Below are 23,898 nucleotides of genomic sequence, written 5' to 3'. Positions count from 1 at the left end.
TCCTGTATATAAGTAACCTGTATTCACCATTACATTCTTCACAGAGTACTTGAATGTTTCTTGGGGGTCTTGATCACCTTAGTTCATGCACAGTTATTCACTTTAAATATCTGGCAAGCTGTACCCCCCCCCCCCCCCCCCCCACACACACTCCAATTTACTGTCTACCATTAGAACTGGTAACGTAAAACTATCACTGCCAAACATTTCTATAATACTGAATAGTGATATTTTAGAGGGAAGGTTCATGCAGGAGCCAAAAAAATAAAAATAAAAATCCAAATCCACTTACCTGGGGCTTCCTCCAGCCCTGCCACAGGCAGGACGTGCCCTCGCCACGGCTCCCGGTCTTCTCCGGGGGCGCACCCGACCTGGCCAGGCCCGGCTGCCAGGTCGGGCTCTTCTGTGCTCCAAAATGCGCCTCACGGGGGCGCGCTGACGTCATCGGACGTCCTCCGGGCTGTACCGCACCAGTGACACGCACGTTGGAGCGCAGAAGAGCCCGACCTGGCAGCCGGGCCTGGCCAGGTCGGGTGCACCACCGAAGAAGAACGGGAGGCTGCGGAGCCGCGGCAAGGGCACGTCCTGCCTGCCACGGGCTGGAGGAAGCCCCAGGTAAGTGGATTTGGATTTTTATTTTTTTGGCTCCTGTGTGAACCTTCCCTTTAAGCTACCCTGAAAAGATGGAAGAAGAGAGCGAAAGGAAAAGGATGTGCCATTGTGAATGAATGCAGTAGTACACTGTAGCAGTTTTGCCAAAATCCATATCAGCTACTGTAAATGCTACAGCACCTACACGCGAATGAGCACCTATTTAAAGGTGGCCACTAACGGTCCAATTTCTAGTGAAAAATCGTTCGAGCGGTCAGAAATTCTGATCGGACGAAAAATCGTTCACTACACCATCAACTAACCAATCATCACTTCCTATCTATCACGACCAACAAGACAATCCAAATTTTGGTTCGACGAAAATTCAATCAGACGATTTTTTTAATAATCGTTCATTATCGATTGTAAATAATCTCAGTTGATGGGCACAAACAAGCCGATCAGAATTTCTGATCGCTCGAACGATTCATTTTTGAGGTGTAAAGATAATAAACTGGTCCCTCTTACAAAAGCTATGAACAAAAAACACTGTATAATTGTCATGCCAGTACAGATTAAATGGATAATTACCCAAGTCACAAAACAATGTCCCACGTCTTCTGGCAACTGTTCATACTTGTCAAGCTCTTTGAGAAAAATGCTGGAGAAAAAAATAAGGGTTTAGATTCTGTGCTAGTATTATGTGCATCATATATGTGTAAACTTAATTATCCCCATAGTTAATCAAGCAATTGACCAAATAAAACAGAAAATGTATCTCAACTAGCAATACAGCCAGCCAACATCTATTGGATTCAGATCTTACAAAATTCCATACTTATCCCCGACTACCTGCCTAAAAAACTCATGATGTCTTCTCAGCATTACAGATTCATACGTTCTTTATCTAGTGAGAATCTAGAAGATAAGGCATTAAACGACTTAAGGAATAAAATATTTGTCTTTCGAAGCATCATCCTTTGGTCAACTGAGGTGAAATTTGGCTATTATGCAAATTTAAAGAGAGGTTTAAACTCTACTTTTCTGAGGTTAACCAAATAATCGCAGCAGATTGACAAAACAATAAGTCTGTTCTGCTAGGAAATATTTAAAGTGGCGGTGTTAGTATTTACAAACAACAATGTAAGAATCTGAAATAATAATTGGTAAAAAACCTTGATAGGTAGATAAAGCTGATCCTGAAAACTTTAAAAAAAAAAACTTTGCCAAGTGGTCTTTTCAACAGATTATCAGCAATTTATTTTTTATTTGATGAACAGTCTACTTAAACCACCTTGCCGATTTTCTTTCCTGATCTTAAATGGAACCTGAGGTGAGAAGGATGAGGTAGCTGACATATTTATTTCTAAAAATGCAAATTGCCTGGCTGTTCCCCTTGAACCTCTCTAATAGCTTTAGCCAAAGATTTTGAACAAGCATTCAGATTCGGTGCTCTGACTGAAGTCTGACTGGATTAGCCACATGCTTGTTTCAGGGTTGAGATTCAGACACTACTGAAGCAAGAAGATCAACAGAACTGCCAGGCAACTTGTATTGTTTACAAGGTAATAAATCTGCCAGCATCCATTTGACTCGCACATCATGTTCCCTTCAAGCAAAAGTTAATAGGCAGCAATACCTGTTGGTGGTACCTGACCAAGAGTTTGGAAATAGTAGTATGTAATCACTGGTAATTATGCACTAGTCTCCATAATCTCAGAGTTTGATATATCATGTATAAAAATCCATGATTTGCAACAGATGCTTTATGTTTTAATCATAAGTACTCACTTATTATGAAACTCAAAAATCTCCGGCATATTTCCAAAAATGATATGTTCCTTATTTACAATGCCAGCAGGAATATCTTCAACACCACTTGTCATTTCCCACAGGTAGGTCTGTAAAACACAAAAAAAACAAACATGTATATGTATTCTGGTTTGAATTCTAACCTGAAAACAACTACTGAAAGGTTGGCTAGGGTAACACATTAAAGTGTAACGGTCAGGCATAAAATCTAAACTCAGACAGGCACTAAGTTTGGGGAACTGGGATAATGTACTACAAGAGGAGGACACTGAAGGGAAATGGCAAGCTTTTAAACTTATTCTCAATCAATATTGTAGTATGTATATCCCATATGGAAACAAAATATCTAGGAATAAAAAAAGGCATCTATGGATGAATAGAAAGGTTAGAGATAAAATGAAGGGGAAAACAAATGCCTATAAGGTCCTAAAACAGGAGGGGACCGAGGCTGCACTCAGCAATTATAAGGAGTGCAATAAAAGCTCTAAAAAAGAAAATTAGGCTGGCAAAGATTGAAACTGAAAATCAAATCACTAGCGATATCAAATCTAACCAAAATAAGTTTTACAAGTATATAAATAGGAGACACCGAGAGCTCAATATAGTGTAGTATGTATTGGAAACCGTGGATAAATGTAAGTGTGAGATGAATATACTCACAAACATAAGTTACCTCTTAGGCAACCACTGTAGATGCAGGTGAGGAGATTAGACCTGTCCTCACTCAGGATTAAGATGTCACTCTCTGTAGATCAGGAAAGTAGGGGTAGGTCACCCCTCCACCAGGGGAGGACACAGTATTATCGTAAGAGAACAGAGGCGCCAGCAGGATAAAAGGTAATAAAAATTTTAAAATTAGCTGGGAGGCAGTGGTGGACTTACCTCCGGAAAGCAAACTCAAAATACTGTCTGAATTAAACAAATAAATTTATTATTGGTACCCCAAAAGATGCAACGCGTTTCGCAGGCACAGTAGCACGAATGGCACCTCTGTCACAGAGGTGCCATTCGTGCTACTGACGAGCTACTGTTTGTCCCCTATCTTATTGCCTGATGAAGCGGGCTGTGCCTGCGAAACGCGTTGCATCTTTTGGGGTACCAATAATAAATTTATTTGTTTAATTCAGACAGTATTTTGAGTCTGCTTTCCGGAGGTAAGTCCACCACTGCCTCCCAGCAAATTTTAAAATTTTTATTACCTTTTATCCTGCTGGCGCCTCTGTTCTCTTACGATAAGTTTTACAAGTACATCAACTCTAAAAAAAAAAAAAAAAAAAAAAAAAAAGTTGACTGTATTGGACTCCTAAAGAATGAGGGTGGGAACTCAGTGGTGGATGACCAAGGTAAGGCAAAGTTATTAAATGCTTTCTTTACTTCTGTCTTCACAAGGGAAACATCAGTGTTGCAAATTACAGAGGCAGAAGAGTCTCAATCTTCCAACTGTAATATTAAATACTTCACGCAGGAAGAAGTGAAGGCAAGACTAAATAAATTAATAATAGACAAGGAACCTGGCCTGGATGGCATGCATCCTCGGGTACTAAGGGAATTAAATTCAGTTATAGATAACCCCCTTTATCTTATCTTTTGTGACTCTCCTTCAACTGGCAGAGTCCCAGTGGATTGGCATACAGACCACGTTTTACCATTATTCAAGAAGGGCAAAAAATCAGATCCAGGAAATGATAGACCTGTAAGCTTAACATCAGTTGTATGCAAACTACAGTAGGTTGCAAAAGTATTCGGCCCCCTTGAAGTTTTCCACATTTTGTCACATTACTGCCACAAACATGCATCAATTTTATTGGAATTCCACGTGAAAAAACAATACAAAGTAGTGTACATGTGAGAAGTGGATCGAAAATCATACATGATTCCAAACATTTTTTACAAATAAAAAACTGCAAAGTGGGGTGTGCGTAATTATTCAGCCTCCTGATCTAATACTTTGTAGAACCACCTTTTGCTGCAATTACAGCTGCTAGTCTTTTAGGGTATGTCTCTACCAGCTTTGCACATCTAGAGACTGAAATCCTTGCCCATTCTTCTTTGCAAAACAGCTCCAGCTCAGTCAGATTAGATTTAGGTTTGTGAACAGCAGTTTTCAGATCTTGCCACAGATTCTCGATTGGATTTAGATCTGGACTTTCACTGGGCAATTCTAACACATAGATATGTTTTGTTTTAAACCATTCCATTGTTGCCCTGGCTTTATGTTTAGGGTCATTGTCCTGCTGGAAGGTGAACCTCCGCCGCAGTCTCAAGTCTTTTGCAGTCTCCAAGAGGTTTTCTTCCAAGTTTGCCCTGCATTTGGCTCCATCCATCTTCCCATCAACTCTGACCAGTTTCCCTGTCCCTGCTGAAGAGATGCACCCCCCGAGCATGATGCTGCCACCACCATATTTGACAGTGGGGATGGTGTGTTCTGAGTGATGTGCAGTGTTAGTTTTCCGCCACACATAGCGTTTTGCATTTTGGCCAAAAAGTTCCATTTTGGTCTCATCTGACCAGAGCACCTTCTTCCACATGGCTGCTGTGTCCCCCACATGGCTTGTGGCAAACTGCAAACGGGACTTCTTATGCTTTCTGTTAACAATGCCTTTCTTCTCTTCCATAAAGGCCAACTTTGTACAGTGCATGACTAATAGTTGTCCTATGGACAGAGTCTCCCACTTGAGCTGTAGATCTCTGCAGCTCGTCCAGAGTCACCATGGGCCTCTTGACTGCATTTCTGATCAGCGCTCTCCTTGTTCGGCCTGTGAGTTTAGGTGGATGGCCTTGTCTTGGTAGGTTTACAGTTGTGCCATACTCCTTCCATTTCTGAATGATCGCTTGAACAGTACTCCGAGGGATGTTCAAGGCTTTTGAAATCTTTTTGTAGCCTAAGCCTGCTTTAAATTTTTCAATAACTTGATCCCTGACCTGTCTTGTGTGTTCTTTGGACATCATGGTGTTGTTGCTCCCAATATTCTCTTAGACAACCTCTGAGGCTGTCACAGAGCAGCTGTAGTTGTACTGACATTAGATTACACACAGGTGCACTCTAGTCATTAGCACTCATCAGGCAATGTCTATAGGCAACTGACTGCACTCAGATCAAAGGGGGCCGAATAATTATGCACACACCACTTTGCAGTTATTTATTTGTAAAAAATGTTTGGACTGGTGTATTATTTTCGTTCCACTTCTCATGTGTACACCACTTTGTGTTGGTCTTTCATGTGGAATTCCAATAAAATTGATTCATGTTTGTGGCAGTAATATGACAAAATGTGGAAAACTTCAAGGGGGCCGAATACTTTTGCAACCCACTGTATTTGAGGGGTTACTAAGAGATACTATACATGACTTCATAGTAGAAAATAATCTTATTTCTCAGCATCAGCACATGGGTTTACTAAAGACAGGTCCTGTTTTACTAACATGCTCGGCTTTTATGAGGTAGTAAATGCTAATGTGGATATTTAGAATGCTGTAGATGTGATATACTTGGACTTTGCAAGGGCCTTCGACACTGTTCCCCACAAAAGTCTGGTGCAAAAGTTGAGGATGCAAGGACTGGGAAAGAGTCTGTGTGCATGGATAGGAAACTGGCTAATGGACAGAAAACAAAGAGTTGTGTTTAATGGACCAACTCAAAATGGGTGACTGTTAGCAGTGGGGTCCCACAGGCGTCTGTACTGGGTCCAGTGGCCTTCAATTTATTTATTAATGGACCTAGTAGATGCAGTAAAAAGCAATGTTGCTATTTTTTGCAGATACAAAATTGTGCAGAATCATCAACTCTCAGGAAGATATGGACATCTTGCAACAGGATCTGGATAGGATGGATATATGGGCACATAAATGGCAGATGAAATTCAATGTTGAAAAATGTAAAGTCATGCATTTTGTTCATACCAATGGTCTAGCACCATACAAAATAAATGGAATACAGTTGGGGACATCAAACTTGGTGAAGAACTTAGGAGTACTCATCGACAACAAGTTAAATAATCATATTCAATGCCAAGCCGCTGCAGCTAAAGCTAATAACATTTTGGGATGCATTCAAAGGGTAATAAAAATTAGAGATGATAGCATAATATTGCCCCTGTTTAACTGTCTAGTAAGGCCACATCTGGAATATGGAATTCGGTTCTGGGCACCACATTACAGGAAAGATATTGCAGTTTTAGAGCAGGTGCAGAGATGAGCAACAAAATTGATACGTGGGATGGAAGGTTTCACTTACCAAGAAAGGTTAGAAAACTGGGTTTATTTAGTCTAGAGAAAAGACGCTTTAGAGGGGATCTAATTAACATGTATAAATACATCAGAGGGCAATATAAAAGCTTGGCGGATGAGTAGCATTTAAAGGGGGCTTAGATGCTTTCCTTGCGATGAAAGACATCCATGGCTACAATTACTAGGCAACGCTCAGTGATGCTGATCCAGGGATTTTATCTGATTGCCATCTGGAGTCAGGAAGGAATTTTCTCCCTTTTGGGGCTAATTGGACCATGCCTTGTAAGGGTTTTTCGCCTTCCTCTGGATCAACAGGGATATGTGTGGGAGCAGGATGGTGTTGTACTTTGTTCTCTGGTTGAACTCAATGGACTTATGTCTTCTTCCAACCCAAATAACTATGTAACTATGTAACTTACATCCAAGCATTCCCGAAGGTCTCTCACATAAGCCTTTTCTGTTTGAATAAGCTCAGCCATTATATACCTTAAATACAAAGGGAAAAAGAGCAAAGTTAAGAAAATTATTAAATAAGAATCTTTATAGAAAATTTTACTTTTGTTTTGCATTGCATTTGGTCAAACATATACTATAACAGTAAGGGCTGGCTCACACTTGGGCATTTGCTGATTGCTGGTGATCAGCAAATCGCTGCTGCTAATCCCTATGGAATCATTCTCACTGATTTGCGTTTCGAGTGTGAACCGGCCCTAACATAACACTACAATGTGCACCTCATGCCGTGTGCTCAGAATCACAAACCATGTTAGTTTACATATCATTCAAGTGGAGAAAAAAACACAACTTATGCCATACAAAACCTAAAGAGGGGTGTTACTTCTTAATTAATGGTCACATTTTCTTGAATTCTTTAATTGATCTCATTATTTCATGGTATAGCTCATTTAGTAAAAAAATGAAATAAATAAATTGGATGACATGAGAAATAGTTAAAACAACTGTAAGCTGTGTTTGAGCTGTATGCTTCCCTGTTGGAAAGCTTTTACCTACATATGACAGATATCAAGCAGGCAAAGTGATTTTTATCTCAAAATTTCACAGTTGTCCCATAAACAAGAACTGGAAATAACTGTTCAGTGGGGACATTGGTTTAAGTGGCAGTAATCAGGTATGTGACTTCCTTTTCCTGTAGTCTAGGGGTCTCAAACTCGCGGCCCGTTTGCGGCCCTCGATACAATATTTTGTAGCCCTCGCCGGCAAAAGCTTCCTTATAGTTCGCTTCAGTGCTCCCAAGTAATCCACCGCATCCCCGACGCTAAACGAGGGCTGCAGAGCCCCCAAATCGCCCGGGGGGCAATCCGCCGGCATTTCCTGGAAGGTGCAGCCTTCAGCTTCAGCTCTGCCCCTCCTGACGTCAATCGCCGCCTCTCCCCGCCCCTCTCTGTGAAGGAAGAGTGAGAGGGGCGGGCAGAGGCGGCCATGCACCGCGATTGTGAAATTCCTTATGCGGCCCAGCCTCATCCTGAATTTGCCTCCTGCGGCCCCCAGGTAAATTGAGTTTGAGACCCCTGCTGTAGTGTTTCTGAGACAGCTTGCACAATGGTAAAAAGAGTGGCACTCATGCAACAGGGATAAGGGTGCCCAAGCCTCTGTAGATCATCGCACCTAGGGATCCCAACTGGATACAAAAACAAAAATGGAGGCTGGCACGTCCAAAAATAGAAAAGCTCTTTTTATAAAAGAGCTTTTCTTTTTTTGGACGTGCCAGCCTCCATCTTAGTTTTTGTGTTTGAGACAGGAAATCTTCACAAATAAAGGATACAGGCAGCAACAAAAAAAATTAACAACTTCAAACCATTCCACACTCTGTCTAAAAGTAAAAGGCTTCAGTGACTGCTGATACCAGAACACAGTTGTTGAAAATGCGTCCTTCCTGAAGACTCTTAATTGTGGTTGTACATAAAACAACATGGTTGCTCCTCTATTGTAGGAAATGAACACCACTAAATCTGCTTACCTTGTGGCTACACTAAATCAGCTTTATTTGATACTGTATATATAGCCAATTTCTACCAAAGACTTTTCAACCTGTGAATGGCCAGCTCACATTAACCACTTAAGGACCGCCCCCAGCCGATGGGCGGCGGCAAAGTCCGGGCCCAAACGACCGCAATACGCCCATCATTCGTGACGCGATCAGCCGCCGGGGACTGGCTCCGCCCCCGTTCGCTGTAACCCGCCGGCCGTTCGGAAGCGCCGGCGGGTTACTAGCACCCGGATCGCCGCATGTACTTGGTATAATAGGCTTTGTAATGTATACAAAGCCTATTATACTGGCTGCCTCCTGCCCTGGTGGTCCCAGTGTCCGAGGGACCACCAGGGCAGGCTGCAGCCACCCTAGTCTGCACCCAAGCACACTGATTTCCCCCCCCCCCCCTGCCCCCTGATCGCCCACAGCACCCCTCAGATCCCCCCCCCCCCTGCCCACCCCCCAGACCACTGTTTGCACCCAGTCACCCCCCTAATCACCCATCAATCACTCCCTGTCACTATCTGTCAACGCTATTTTTTTTTTAGTCCCTAATCTGCCCCCTACTCCTTCCTGATCACCCCCCCACCCCTCAGATTCTCCCCAGACCCCCCCCCCCCCGCGTGTACTGTATGCATCTATCACCCCTGATCAGAGGTCAATCACCCGTCAATCACCCGTCAATCACCCCCTGTCACTGCCACCCATCAATCAGCCCCTAACCTGCCCCTTGCGGGCAATCTGATCACCCACACCAATAGATCGCCCGCAGATCCGACATCAGATCACCTCCCAAGTGCAGTGTTTACATCTCTTCTCTCCTCTAAACACCCACTAATTACCCATCAATCACCCCCTATCACCACCTGTCACTGTTACCCATCAGATTAGACCCTAATCTGCCCCTTGCGGGCACCCAATCACCCGCCCACACCTCAGAACGCCCTCAGACCCCAGCCCTGATCACCTCGCTAGTGCATTGCTTGCATCTATTTCCCCCCTCTAATCACACCTTGAGACACCCATCAATCACCTCCTGTCACCCCCTAGCACACCTACCCATCAGATCCCCCTCAGACCCCCTTCCGATCACCTCCCCAGTGCATTGATTGCATCTATTTTCCCCTCTAACCGCCCTCTGAGACACCCATCAATCACCTCCTGTCACCCCCCTAGCACTCCTATCCATCAGATCAGGCCCAATACATCCTGTCATCTAAGAGGCCACCCTGCTTATGACCGGTTCCACAAAATTTGCCCCCTCATACACCACCTGTCATCAAAATTTGCAGATGCTTATACCCCTGAAAAGTCATTTTGAGAAATTTGGTTTCCAGACTACTCACAGTTTTGGGCCCGTAAAATGCCAGGGCAGTATAGGAACCCCACAAGTGACCCCATTTTAGAAAGAAGACACCCCAAGGTATTCTGTTAGGTGTATGATGAGTTCATAGAAGATTTTATTTTTTGTCACAAGTTAGCGGAAATTGATATGTATTGTTTTTTTTTCACAAAGTGTCATTTTCCGCTAACTTGTGACAAAAAAAAAAATCTTCTATGAACTCACCATACTCCTAACAGAATACCTTGGGGTGTCTTCTTTCTAAAATGGGGTCACTTGTGGGGTTCCTATACTGCCCTGGCATGTTAGGGACCCTAAACCGTGAGGAGTAGTCTAGAATCCAAATGCCTCAAAATGACCTGTGAATACGACGTTAGGCCCCTTAGCGCACCTAGGTTGCAAAAAAGTGTCACACGTGGTATCGCCGTACTCAGAAGAAGTAGTATATTGTGTTTTGGGGTGTATTTTTACACATACCCATGCTGGGTGGGAGAAATCTCTCTGTAAATGGACAATTGTGTGTAAAAAAAAATCAAACAATTGTCATTTGCAGAGATATTTCTCCCACCCAGCATGGGTATGTGTAAAAATACACCCCAAAACACATTATACTACTTCTCCTGAGTACGGCAATACCACGTGTGGCACTTTTTTGCAGCCTAACTGCGCTAAGGGGCCCAAAGTCCAATGAGCATCTTTAGGCTTTACAGGGGTGCTTACAATTAGGCACCCCCCCAAAATGCCAGGACAGTGAACACACCCCACAAATGACCCCATTTTGGAAAGTAGACACTTCAAGGTATTCAGAGAGGAGCATAGTGAGTCCGTGGCAGATGTCTTTTTTTTGTCGCAAGTTAGAAGAAATGGAAACTTTTTTTTGTCACAAAGTGTCATTTTCCGCTAACTTGTGACAAAAAATAAAATCTTCTATGAACTCACCATGCCTCTCACTGAATACTTTGGGATGTGTTCTTTCCAAAATGGGGTCATTTGGGGGGTATTTATACTATCCTGGAATTCTAGCCCCTCATGAAACCTGACAGGTGCGCAGAAAAGTCAGAGATGCTTGAAAATGGGAAAATTCACTTTTGGCACCATAGTTTGTAAACGCTATAACTTTTACCCAAACCAATAAATATACACTGAATGGTTTTTTTTTTTTATCAAAGACATGTAGCAGAATAACTTTCGCGCTCAAATGTATAGGAAATTTTACTTTATTTGAAAAATGTCAGCACAGCAAGTTAAAAAAGTCATTTTTTTGACAAAATTCATTTCTTTGTTGATGAATTTAATAAAAAGTAAAACTCGCAGCAGCAATCAAATAGCACCAAAAGAAAGCTTTATTAGTGACAAGAAAAGGAGGTAAAATTCCTTTAGGCGGTAGGTTGCATGACCGAGCAATAAACCGTGAAAGCTGCAGTGGTCTGAATGGAGAAAAAGGCTCTGGTCCTTAAGGGGCGAAAAGACTGTGGTCCTCAAGTGGTTAATTCACACAGTATGTCAAGTTATCTGTCTGAATGCTTTGAACATTTGAAAATTACTTTCTTGCATTTTAACGCTGAATGTTTAGATAACATCTTAAAGAAATCAAAGTACAATTAATACCTTTGGTCATCATAAATAATTTAAGTTTCCAATTATCCTGTATATACTCGCGTATAAGCCAATTTTTCAGCATAAAAATGTGCTTAAAAGTTACCCCATCAACTTATATGTGAGTCAGTGGAACAGATGGTGTATTTTGTTATTTGGCAGAGGAGCATAAGGATTGTTGCACTAGTGATCCTGCTCTTGCCAGCTGGCTCCCTGCTGTGCCCGTGCCCTCCATCCCCTGCAACATGGTGTGCAGAGTGCGCTGCTCAAGATTACCTGTGTCCCCTGGCTTGTAGAGTCGAGCGTGCAAGCAACTTGTCAGCAGTGCAATGATCGGGGACTCTTCCTGTGTGGCAATCGCTGTGTCTCACATCTATGAAGCCATCTAGTGGCTTCTTGAGACACAGCTGTATGATCCTGGGGCACATCTAGCTATGGGGAAGGGGGAGGACTTGTACTGGGGGAACATCTGGCTACTGTGGAGGGGGCTATATTGGGGAGGGGGTTTATACGTGAGTCAATCACTTTTTCCTGGTGTCTGAAAAGTGGGTAACTCAGCTTATACACGGTATATACGGTACACAATCTTTTAAAGCAGACAGAATTATCACCACCAAATGTGCATATATTAGCTCAAATTAAACTTACTCTTTTCTACGAGCAGATTTCCTCTTTTCCTCATTGAGTTCATGGGCAGCTTCCCGGAGCTTTACGTCACAACCTGGTGTAGTGCCTGGAATTATGTCCAGCTGCAAACTCTTACTCTGCAAGTAAAGATTACATGAGATAACTGCAGACATTTTCATTCCATGTTTAGTGAACAGCTTATGAGTCTATAAAGTGACATACAGTACCACACAAGGGACTCTGCTACTGATGCCCACTACACCGCAGCAGCCACAACGTGGACAGTGACAGAGGATCCGATGTGTCTGTCCCATTTCGGCTAGTTCTAGTCTCCATCGCTGTCCTTTGTCAGAACACCTGTGAAGGCCTCTCCACTGCTTGGGCCGATTAAAGTGTATTGGACAAGGGGGTCTAATATACTTTTCGTTGAAATGACATGAAGTATATTAGAAACTTTTTATAACATACTTTACTTCATTTTTGTTGAAAAAATTACATAAAACTGGGAATACTGGATATAGTGTCCAATATACAGTACTTTCCATCTGTACCATAAATAGTGTAAAAGAGGGGCAGGAATTTCTTCTCTCTACCCACAGTCCCTAACACGTCTATATTCAAAGTGATAGTTTACATTTCAATTTGCAGTCAGCTATATACAGTATTTCCAAATCTGACTACCAAGTATAAACTGCCCTTATTTTTAAGCATGGAGTCTATACTTTGAGTTTTGGTACGGATGGCCTGGGTATTAGGGCTTGTTCACATTAGGGGCAATTTAGTGTTTTTTTTGTTTTTTTTTAGCGCTGGCGATTTAAAAAAACAAACAAACAAACAAAAAAAAGCCTTAAAAGTGCTTGTGTAATGTTTGCCTGTGTGAGTATTCTCACATAAGAGATGAGTTTTCTATCCAATCGCAAACACTACACAAAAGAGCTTAGAAAAGCGCTTTTTAAAGCAAGAAAATCTCTCTGAAAGCGCTTAGAAAAGCGCTTTCAAAAACATTCAATAAATCGCTTAGCGCTTGCGATTTATAATGTGAACTAGGCCTTACTCTTGGTGTTACCTGCATGAGAAGAGAGCTGCACAAATCATGTAGCGGTTTTCCAGACCTGCACTAACTGACCAACGGCAGCAATGTGGACATTCCCACAAACAAATGTATTGTGTTAGGGTCATGATGAAAGGGATGGGTGATTATGTTCTTAGAAATAAGTCACACAGTTTGAAATAACATTTCACATTAAAGGAGTTATCAGGCAAAAAAACAACATTTTTACGCGTTAGTGGTTTAATGCGTAAAAACGTACGCATTGAAACACTAATGCGTAAAAACGTATGTGTTATTGTTCCTGCACCAGCGGGAATGCGTAAAAATGTACGCAATGCGGCCCGCCGACCCCAAGGTTGGCAAAAACTAAACTAGCTGACAGAGGGGGACCAGAGCAGCAGTGAGTGACTACGAGGGCACAGGATGGCTGCATGGGGCTGGTAGAAGCCCCAGGTAAGTGAAACTTTTTTTTTTTTTTTTTTTTTTTTGCCTGATAACTCCTTTAAGCTTAGCAGAATGTGGAGCTTGGCAAAAGTGGAGTTTCACTTAGCAACATAACTGTATTTAAAGCAAATATGAAGTTAAAATAAACTTCTGAGATAATGAATTGTATGTGTGGTACAGATAACAAATAGAACATTAGTGGCAAAGAAAAAAGGTCTCATGTTTTCCAGTACAGGAAGTTTAAAAAAAAAAAAAAAAAACAATAAGAAAAAAAAAAACTTTAGTTATCTATGCAAAATGGCTTCTCTGAGCTATTCCACCAACTTGGTGGAGCTCAGTTCTGTTTTCTGAATAGCTTAAACAGCCAACAATGAGAGGCAGCTTGAGATAAGGTTTTACTGCAGGAAAGGTCAAAGGGTCATTATTTCTGTTTTGTATTACAGCTTAAAATACAGAGTATGGATTCTAAAATGCAAATAGGAGAGAATGATGCAATGTTATAAGTAAAGCTATATAATTGAAAATAAAAATATGAGACTCTTCTGTGGTACTAATGTTCTATTAATTAACTGTACTAAACATACAGATCATTATTGCATACGTTTATTTTCGCTTCACTGTCTCTTTAAGCACATAAGTATAATTATGTTTTGGGCCCCATTCCAACCCCGCCACCATAAACTGAATTCCCCACTTGTCTAGAAATAGAGATTCAGCCATTGCAAAATATTCTCCATCCCATCCATTCTGTCAGTTACAAACCGTGATCTCATCTCTTACCTACATGAAGAAGCTAGAAGATAAACTAGGGAGTAGAGCTTCTTCTGATGAGGGGGGAGTGGCAATTGCAGCCTGTGGCTAGAGATTTGTAATGAATTGCACATTTTGTTTCAATTTGTAGGCATATTATCCGGTAACTAGACTGATTTTGATTTGCCAACTATAATCTGCATATGAAAATGCAATAAAATTTGGATAAACTCAGAAAAACTGGCACCTCAATGAATTATCTCTATCTGTAGCTGTGATGTTGGAAGCCTGTCCTTTAATAAAAGTTCCATCCTGCTGCCAGCTCAAACACAGCATCCTGCATACATCCTAGGATATTTGCAAAGACAGATGACATTACGGTTTATAACCGCCAGGATGCACTAGAGCAGTGTTTCTCAACATTTCATTGGTATGTACCCCTTTTAAAACCCTGTACTCACCAAGTACCCCCTAGTGTAGTAAACATTATCGCAAGTACCCCTCGACAAATATATATTTAATCATAGTACATGATAATTGGTTTTAAACAATTTCAAGCATTTACTATTGCTTTAAACTAAAATGCTAATTTGGTGCTGTTTAAATAACATTTATCAACTTCTAAAACTCTAAATTTGTTGTTCTTAGGCAAGTATGTCAAGTCCGAGTACCCCCTGGGACCATCAGAAGTACCCCCTGGGGTACGCGTACCACATGTTGAGAACCTAGGCACTAGAGGGTCACTAAGTCACAGCTGCCAATTTCTATATCCAATCATATGTAGGAAGTTCAGTCAATTTTTGTTAGGCCCCGTTCACACTTGCGGTTCGAGTCCGCAAGTGTCCGGGGGTCCGGTGGCCGCAAAGAGACCGTACGGGTCTCTGCGGTGGCCACAAGGCGGCACAAGTTGCGGATCCGGAATGTATCAGTTCCGGCTACAATAAAGTAGCCGGAACTAGATACATTGCAGTGCCAGAAAGGCACCGCAAGCATGGAGGATACCGGCGTGTAGTCCGGGCCCCCCAAGTGGCATAGGACCGGTGCTGGAAGCATCCGGTCCTATTGCCAGTGTGATGAGAAACATCCGTTTCTCATTGCACAGCATGGCCGCATGCGAAGGGTCAGGATCCGGCCCGGGTCAGCAGCCGCACCGGGACGGACTGAAAAATAACGCATGTTGGAAAAAAAGCCGGACCGTCCCGGAGCTGCGTTTCCGGATCAGATCCGGATCCAGACGGCGCACGAGTCTGAATGGATACATTGATTAACAATGTATCCATTCACCATCCGCTGTGTACGGAGCGTTCCGGGTCCGGGGAAGCCGGACCTGGAACGCTAATGTGAACCGGGCCTTATGCATACTGTGGAACAAACACATAACTGTACTTTGTATTCAAGTAGTCCTTTAAAATGACAGTTGGATGAAACTAAGTTGTCATGGCAGAGAACACTTTTCTCCCAAACATACGTTGTACAAAGCCCAGTGTAATGACAAGGCTATTTCATGGCAAATCTCCATCAGAAACTCATTCCCATGGAGTGAAGGTACTCCTTTATCAGTTCAGGAGTTACAAACTGCACGGGAAAATACTGAACATTTTTCAAAAGTTTATTAAATAAGCATATTTTCTAAATGGTCTTTACTTACCGACTTGTTGGATTCTGAGTAAATTCCAAGAGCTTTTTCTAAAGATGTCCTGTATTTTTCCATACACATGGAGAACTCTCGATACCTTTTGTCAACTACTGCTATACATTTCTTTATTTCTGAAGAATGTGCATGTCCTTTTTCACAGAAGCCATCAGCTAATTGTATTAACAGTTTTACTCTCTCTCTTGTTTGCTGTTAGAGAAAGAAAACATCTTTGTTAACAGATTGGGCAGCATGTACCTTAACCACTTCAGCCTACAGTGTTTCACCTTATGCATCTGAGCAACTTTCACCTCCCATTCATTTGCCAATAACTTTATCACTACGTATCACACTTAAATGATCTATATCTTGTTTTTTTCCGCCACCATTTAGGCTTTCTTTGGGTGGTACATTTTACTAAGAATTATTTTATTATAAATCCATTTTAAAAGGACGATTAAGAAAAAAATTAAAACATTTTTTTATTATTTCTCAGTTTTCGGCCATTATAATTTTAAAATAACACATGCTGCCGTAATGAAACCCATGTATTTTATTTTACCATTTGTCCCGGTTATTACACCGTTTAAATTATGTCCCTATCACAATGTATGGCGCCGATATTTTATTTGGAAATAAAGGTGCATTTTTTTCACTTTTGCATCCATCACTTATTACAAGCCCATAATTGTAAACATAACAGTAATATACTTTACTACATACATATTAAAAAAAAGTTCAGTCCCTAAGGTAACTATTTATGTAATTTTTTTATTGTATATTTTTTATTTAATTGTTTAAATTATGTGTACCTATCGGGGAGTGTGGGAGGTAAGGGGCCAATTTTAAAAGTAAAACAAATGTCATTATCTGGAAAAAAAATGTATCGCAGCTCACTTCTGCATGCGGAAAGTTCCTCCGCAAAGCAGAACTAATGAGTGGATGGGGCAGAAGGGAAGGACGGAACGGTCTCGTCGACGGTGTCGGTCATTTACATGGGGACATAGATCAATGAGTGGGAACTTTGCTCCTATTCATTGATCTCCAGGCTAATGGAAGGCGGCAGGAGTGCGCACACCAGGCAACGGCAGCAGTGTAGACTATCTGGACGGATATATCCATCCAGATAGGCTTGAGTGGTTAAAGTGGACCTCCAGAGTAAAAATGAAAATGCTGCAGCCTCCTAGTAATAAAAAAAAAAAAGTTATATTTACCTGAGAAGCCTTGACCTGCGAAGACCCCTCATCACTTGACTTCCAGCACCTGGCCCCGCCTCCTCTCTCTCCCCCCGGAGAAAAAGCCAAGCTATTTACTGCAGTAAACAGCCAGGCGTTTTCTCCAGGGAGGGGAGACGGGGCCATGCGCTGGAAGTCGAGTGATGCAAGGTCTTCGGGGTGACTTCTCAGGTAAACATGACTTTTTTTTTTTTACTAGGAGGCTGCAGCATGTTTATTATTACTCTTTTCATTATGACTCTTTAAAGGACCACTACAGCAAAAAAAAAAAAAAAGTAAAAAGAAAGCAGTTAGACTTGGCAACTGTCATTCAGGAAATTATTTTGAAAACAACAACAAAAACAATTTCCGATGAGATAGACTAGTGCAAAACCAGTCAGTTCTGTCAGATTTTAACTGCTTACTATTTTATTTGTTTTGCTAGAGTGGTCCTTTAACCACTTCAGCCTTCAGTGTTTTTTCGCCTTATGCATCCGAGCAATTTTCACCACCCATTCATTCGCCAATAACTTTATCACTACTTATCACAATAAAATGATCTAGATCCTGTTTTTTCGGACACCAATTAGGCTTTCTTTGCGTGGTACATTTTACTAAGAATTTTTTTTTCTAAATGTATTTTAACGAGAATATTAAGAGAAAATGGGAAAAATTAATTATTTCTCAGTTTTCAGCCATTATAGCTTTAAAATATTACATGCTACCATGTATACCATGTATGTATGGCGCCAATATTTTATTTGGAAATAAAGGTGGATGTGTGGGAGGTAAATAGTAAGTGTGTGTAGTCATTAAAAAAAAGTATGTAGATGTAGTTTTACTATTTGGCCACAAGAAAGCCTCAGTCTTTTTTTGGCTTCCTGTCAGCACGCAATGTACAGGATGTGAAGAGGGGATGTGTAACAGAATGTTCAGGGCTTCTACAAAGAAGACAGCGATCGTTCTAATGGGGACTTAGATCAATGAATGGGAACTGCGGGAAAACTTGATCTCCGGGATAACAGGCGGCGATGAGCACCCCGGCAGATGTGACCCCACTAACCCCAACAGTAGCTGCTACGTCCAGCATGAATTTGTGGACGTAGGAGATACGTCCAAAAAGCTAAAGTGGTTAATGTACACATACTTTTGTGTGGTTATGTGACTGAAGACATTGCATCTCTTATTAAGAGTATGGGAGCTGCATCCCATACAATCAGAGCATTCTAGAGACACTACAACAGCACACAGACATGAAATCAATATGGATGGGTAAAGCTACATCTGTGCACGCGAAAATAAATTTTCTATCTTTTATAGTTTTTGAGATATTCCAGTTTATATAAAATTCAAAAGTCCACTCAGCCCCTTACAATAGTGTATGGTTGGGTGAACTTTTGACCTTTACAAAAACATTCTGTCAAAAGCTATACAACGATAGATCACAGATTTTTGCAGCACAGGTGGGCACAAATGCTCTCTAGCCTTGATGGCTCTCAGGACGAAAGTTGATGTTAAACATTTTGAAACAGTTAATGCATACTATGAGACGTCAAAGAAGCACACAAGAGTAGCTCGGCCTTGCTGCTCTTTAAATTACCTTAGCTGTGATTTGAAATTCTTCATGTTCCTTTAACAGCTCTTGGGTATGCTGAATAGTGGAGCCAGTTGATGTGTGAGTGGAAAGATAAAATTCTCCACTATCATGGATCCATTCAAGAGCCTTCCAAAAAAATAAATGTTTATTTTATTAGGACATAAGGGAGTTATATGTTTCTGTATAGCAGTGAAAATGACTAAGCAAATGACAAGTAACGAGCACCTAAACTTCCACTAGACAAGAAGAAGTTAAAGTAAAAATTCCACTGTTATCAACCTATTTTCAGATAATAGAGGAAGGGTTACGCTGCGTACATATATACAGTAACTGTCAACCTTAACAATTGTGTATCGTTAGGGTGACAATTCAGGGAATGAGCACTATACAGTCATGCTACTCCGCTATAGTGGAGGGATGATAGGTGGCACACAAGTAAGAGGAAAGGAGACAATAGACGGGACAAAAGTAAAAGGCATAACTGGCACAATAAGCCACACAGAAGCAAGTGGGGGAGGGATGATAGACTGATCACAAGCAACTAGCTTGCAGGGAAGTAAAAAAAAACAACAATGCGCTCATGTGTTTAGTGATTCATGGCACACCTGTATACAATACCTCACAGAACACATTTCCTGCATAACAGCCTGATGATTTTCAGTAAACATGTTATCAAGTAAAAAGGTTCATAGCACTAATTAACCACATGAGATTTTAGGACATGAGTCTTATGCTGGATCCACACCATACAATTTTTCGGCCGATTTACATGCCCGATCAATTATTTCCAGCATGTCCGATCTGAGGAATGATCGATTTTATGACCGATTTACATAGAAACGAACGAAAAGCTGTCATAAAATCACTCATGAAATCGATCGATCCTCAGATTGGACATGCTGGAAATGATCGGGCAGGTTAATCTGCCGAAAAATTGTATGGTGTGGATCCAGCATTACAACCTAATTAGTCCTCCTGTAGATTCCCAGACAAAAGACTCATGTCCTGCGCTACAAGCCACTGCTGTGCTCCCTCACCCGCACGTCTGCATACACCTGTTTAAAAGTGATAGATTTGCCAGAAAATCTCAGTGTGTATCTAGCATCAGGTGCATGCTTTCTTTTTTCCTACAGCTAAAAGAAAACCTGTAATGAGAAAAACCTCCCCTGGGGGGTACTCACTTGGGGTGGGGGAAGTCTCCGGATCCTATTGAGGCTTCCTCCGTCCTCCTCGGTCCCACAGCGGCGGAGATAAAGCTCCCCGAACAGCGGGGGTGTAAAGATTTACTTTCCCGACTCCAGCGAAGGCGCAGTATCGGATCTCCGCTCGGAGATGGGCGGAAATAGCCGATCACTGTCGGCCCGCTCTACTGCGCAGGCGCAAGTCTCCTGTGCAGTAGAGTGGACCCGACAGAGATCGGCTATTTTCACCTATATCCGTGCGGAGAGCCGCAACAGCGCCCGTGCTGCAGCCAGAAAAGGTAAATAAATCAGTGCTTATCAGCACTTGTCAGGCTTGTCGAGGAAGGATTCCGGGACACTTCGGGGGAGTTAGCGCTGGATTGCCTGCTGCTACAGGGGAGTGGGAAGCCTCATTGAGACCCCCCAGGGGAACTTTTTTTTTGTTACAGGTTCTCTTTAAGGGTATCTGACTGAAAATAAAACATGAATAATAATTTACCTGCTTTGCACTTCTTTCAAATACTACATATTGTTGGCAGTGGTCCAGCCTTCTCTTCCGCAAGGTCCAATAATGGAGTACCCTATTTTCTCTCTGAAACAATTCATTTAAGATATCTGCAAAAAAAAAATAAAAAAAAAAATGGACAAATGCAGAAATATCAGGCAAAGTAAAGGAAATACACTGAGATGACAATAATAACACAAGTGGAGGTTTGAAGGAGAACTACAGATGAATTGTCCCCGCTGCCAATGTGTATTACAACTGCAACTAAGGCACTCATGGCGGGGGATTAAATACAATCGGCTAGGTCCTGACTGGAGAGAAATTGTCACTTCCATGCCTGAGGGCCCATCCACGCCTGAGCGATTAGTGGGTGATTCCCGCTAATCGCTAAACGCTAGTGCTATATTACCCTATGTTCTCACTGCTGTGATTAGCACCGATCCCGGGCGTTTTGCGATTAGCGCCAGTTGCAAAACATATTCCCTCAGCACTGTGCCGTGATTCTGGAGCAATTGCGGTACAGTGCTTAATAAACGCTGACCGTGATTGCTCTGAATCGCGGAACTGTCCAATGATAATTGCCGTAAAATCACTCACACAAAATGCTAGCGATAAGCGCTAGCGATTGCTTTTGCTCTTTTTTAGATGTGAACGGGGCCTGAAAGTTTAAGGCAGGGGTCAACCCTGTTTTTCAGTTTTCTATAGTTTTCAGAAAACTGAAAGACAAGTGTGACCCCTGCCTTACAGCAGCTAATGTAATTTATAGAGAAAACAGACAAAATGTGCAGGATGTTTTTTTTCTGAACACGAAATCTGCATTTAAGTGTGACCTAACCCATTGATTAACATGAGTTCTCAGTTTCTGTGCAGAAAACGCACACACAAGCAGACAAGTGTGACCCCTGCCTAACTCTTTCAGACCAAAAAAGAAGAAAAGGAAACAGACTAGTTATTTGTATGTTTGTCACTGTATATACACGTTTATCTCATCAGGTAACCCCTCAGGTACACTTTTACTGCATGCTATCTATGACATGTCCATGTTCCGCATGGTGTCCAGAAAGTCATGCAACGTTAGAACTTTGCATTCTGCTACTGAAACAGACATACAGCTCACAATGGATGTGTGAATGAATTGTATAGTTAACATACAGTAGGATCCATCAACATGTCGGTTTTCCCAATGCGGGAACCGTTCCACTGCCACACGCTATATCAACCCAGCCGAGCAGCGAGAGAAGTCTTTTACTTTCTGAAAACTACATATTACATAACACATAGGCTATAGCTCAAAACTGCCCCTCTTTTTGTCCCTCTTCAACGACTGGTATAAAAATTCTAAGCCAATATTTGCAGTTTTCTCCTTAAAAATGTTTTGACTCTAGACTTTATTCTCATCTTTTAACCACTTAAAGACCAGCCAATGAGTATCGGCAGCGGCTGGTCGCATCTGTGTTTCCATGGAAACGTTTCCTATCAGTTCACGGAGGGGGGCTCCGTGAACAGCCTTGCGAGCCTCTGATCGCGGCTCGCAGGCTAAATGTTAACACCCGGGGACGTAATCCCCGGTGTTTACATTTTACGGCGCTGCTGTCACAGCAGCGCCATAAAGGAGATCGGTGATCCCCGGCCTCTGATTGGCCCGGGAATTGCCGCTGTCCTGTACCGCCTATATTGAGAAGGGGGGGAGGGAAGGAGAGGGAGGGGGGGGGAATATCGCTGCGGAGGAAGGCTTTGAGGTGTATCTCCCCCCCCACCCCCTAGGCACAAATAGGCACCAATCAGACCCCCCCCCCAACAGGACACCCCCCTAGTGGGAAAAAAAGGGGGGGGGGGGGGACGAGTCTGATCGCCCTGCCTGCCACCTGATCTGTGCTGGGGGCTGAAGAGCCCACCCAGCACAGATCATAGAAAACAGGGCTGGTCGTTAAGTGGTTAGATTGATATATTTCTTATTTTTAAATGTTAATATGAAGGAAAATGAACCAGGATAGGAAGGAACAGTGAAATTGGAATTATAAAACACATTTTTCTTTTCAAATCTTTATGGTAAACGTGGTGTGGCAGGGGCGTGGCTCATGTGCCCCTCGTTCTTATCCCAAAAAGTCGGGAGGTATGCATCGGATGCTTTTTGTTAAAGAGACTCTGTAACAAATTGTTTATCTTTATTTCTTCTATGCTATAAGTTCCTATGCCTTTTCTAATGTGGTCTGGCTTACTGCAGCTTTTCCTAATTGCACAGTAGCTGTGTTATCTCTGTTATATGATCTAATCTTCTCTCTATAGTCGGCACAGTCAGGCTGAGGCAGTCAGACTGGAATGTGCAGGGCTGCTTGTGATTAGCTAGAAGCTGTACACACCCCCTGCAGGCTCTGTGTGACTAACACACTCTGCTTAGCTGAGCCTATTAGAAGCTGGTTAGTTTGTTTGTAAACACTGCCTAAAACTGGCAATTACAAGCCAGGTTTGCAGCAGAGAATGGCAGAAACAGCACAGAGGGGACCAGGAGCACATAATGAATAGAATGGTATGCTTTTTATTGTAAGAATTTCAGAGTACAGATTCTCTTTAACATTCGCAATGGATGTATGGTGTGTATCTCAATACACAGTTTTTCTAGTTGTCATTTCAAACTCTGACAAGAATACTTACTTTTCACTTGCTGCTCTGGAGCTTTGATGTGTGCAACCATTCCTGGCATGTTTACGCTATTCCTGTGCAGGTATTTCAAAAAGACATCAGCATTTCTTCGGGCCAATGTACAAGCCTTAAAAAATGACAAATCAAAACAATTTTTTGAGCGGTGGAAAATAAAAACAAGAAATCAACTATACACCAGCCAATACAACAATAATCAGTTACAAGACTAATGAATAAACAGTGGCAGAGTCATAAATGTATCCTTTAAAGGAATTGTCAGGCAAAATAAAATTGAGTTTCACTTACCTGGGGCTTCTACCAGCCCCATGCAGCCATCCTGTGCAGTCATAGTCACTCACTGCTGCTCTGGTCCCCCTCCGTCAGCTAGTTTTGTTTTTGCCGACCTCTGGGTCAGAGTACATTTTTACGCATTTCTGCTGGTGCAAGAACATGAACACATACATTTTTATGCATTGCACCACCAACGTGTAAAAAATGTATGTGTTAATGTTCCTGCACCAGCGGGAATGCGTAAAAATGTACTCTGACCTCGAGGTCGGCAAACATGAAACTAGCTGCCAGCGGGGGACTGGAGCAGCAGTGAGTGACTACGAGGGCACAGGATGGCTGCATGGGGCTGGTAGAAGCCCCAGGTAAGTGAAACTCAATTTTATTTTTTTTGCCCGACGATTCCTTTA

General features: G+C 42.1%; 1 protein-coding gene across 9 annotated transcripts in view; it reads right to left on the bottom strand.

Annotated features, from left to right (window-relative positions):
• Positions 1-23,898, bottom strand: part of TRIO (trio Rho guanine nucleotide exchange factor) — a 322,942-nt gene that overhangs the window by 145,617 nt on the left and 153,427 nt on the right. For all 9 annotated transcript variants that reach the window (XM_068236605.1, XM_068236606.1, XM_068236608.1 and 6 more), the window contains exons 19-26: positions 23,213-23,327; positions 20,555-20,670; positions 18,878-19,000; positions 16,079-16,273; positions 12,207-12,322; positions 7,050-7,116; positions 2,383-2,492; positions 1,183-1,252 (exon numbers count right to left, since the gene is read on the bottom strand). In XM_068236605.1, coding sequence (XP_068092706.1) covers positions 1,183-1,252; positions 2,383-2,492; positions 7,050-7,116; positions 12,207-12,322; positions 16,079-16,273; positions 18,878-19,000; positions 20,555-20,670; positions 23,213-23,327 — 912 coding nt within the window. The remainder of the gene's footprint in view (positions 1-1,182; positions 1,253-2,382; positions 2,493-7,049; positions 7,117-12,206; positions 12,323-16,078; positions 16,274-18,877; positions 19,001-20,554; positions 20,671-23,212; positions 23,328-23,898) is intronic.

Source organism: Hyperolius riggenbachi, chromosome 5 (assembly GCF_040937935.1).
Source record: "Hyperolius riggenbachi isolate aHypRig1 chromosome 5, aHypRig1.pri, whole genome shotgun sequence".
Classification (NCBI taxonomy): Eukaryota; Metazoa; Chordata; class Amphibia; order Anura; family Hyperoliidae; genus Hyperolius; species Hyperolius riggenbachi.
The sequence above is the reverse complement of the archived record's forward strand: the minus strand, read 5'-3'. Positions and strand labels throughout refer to the sequence as shown.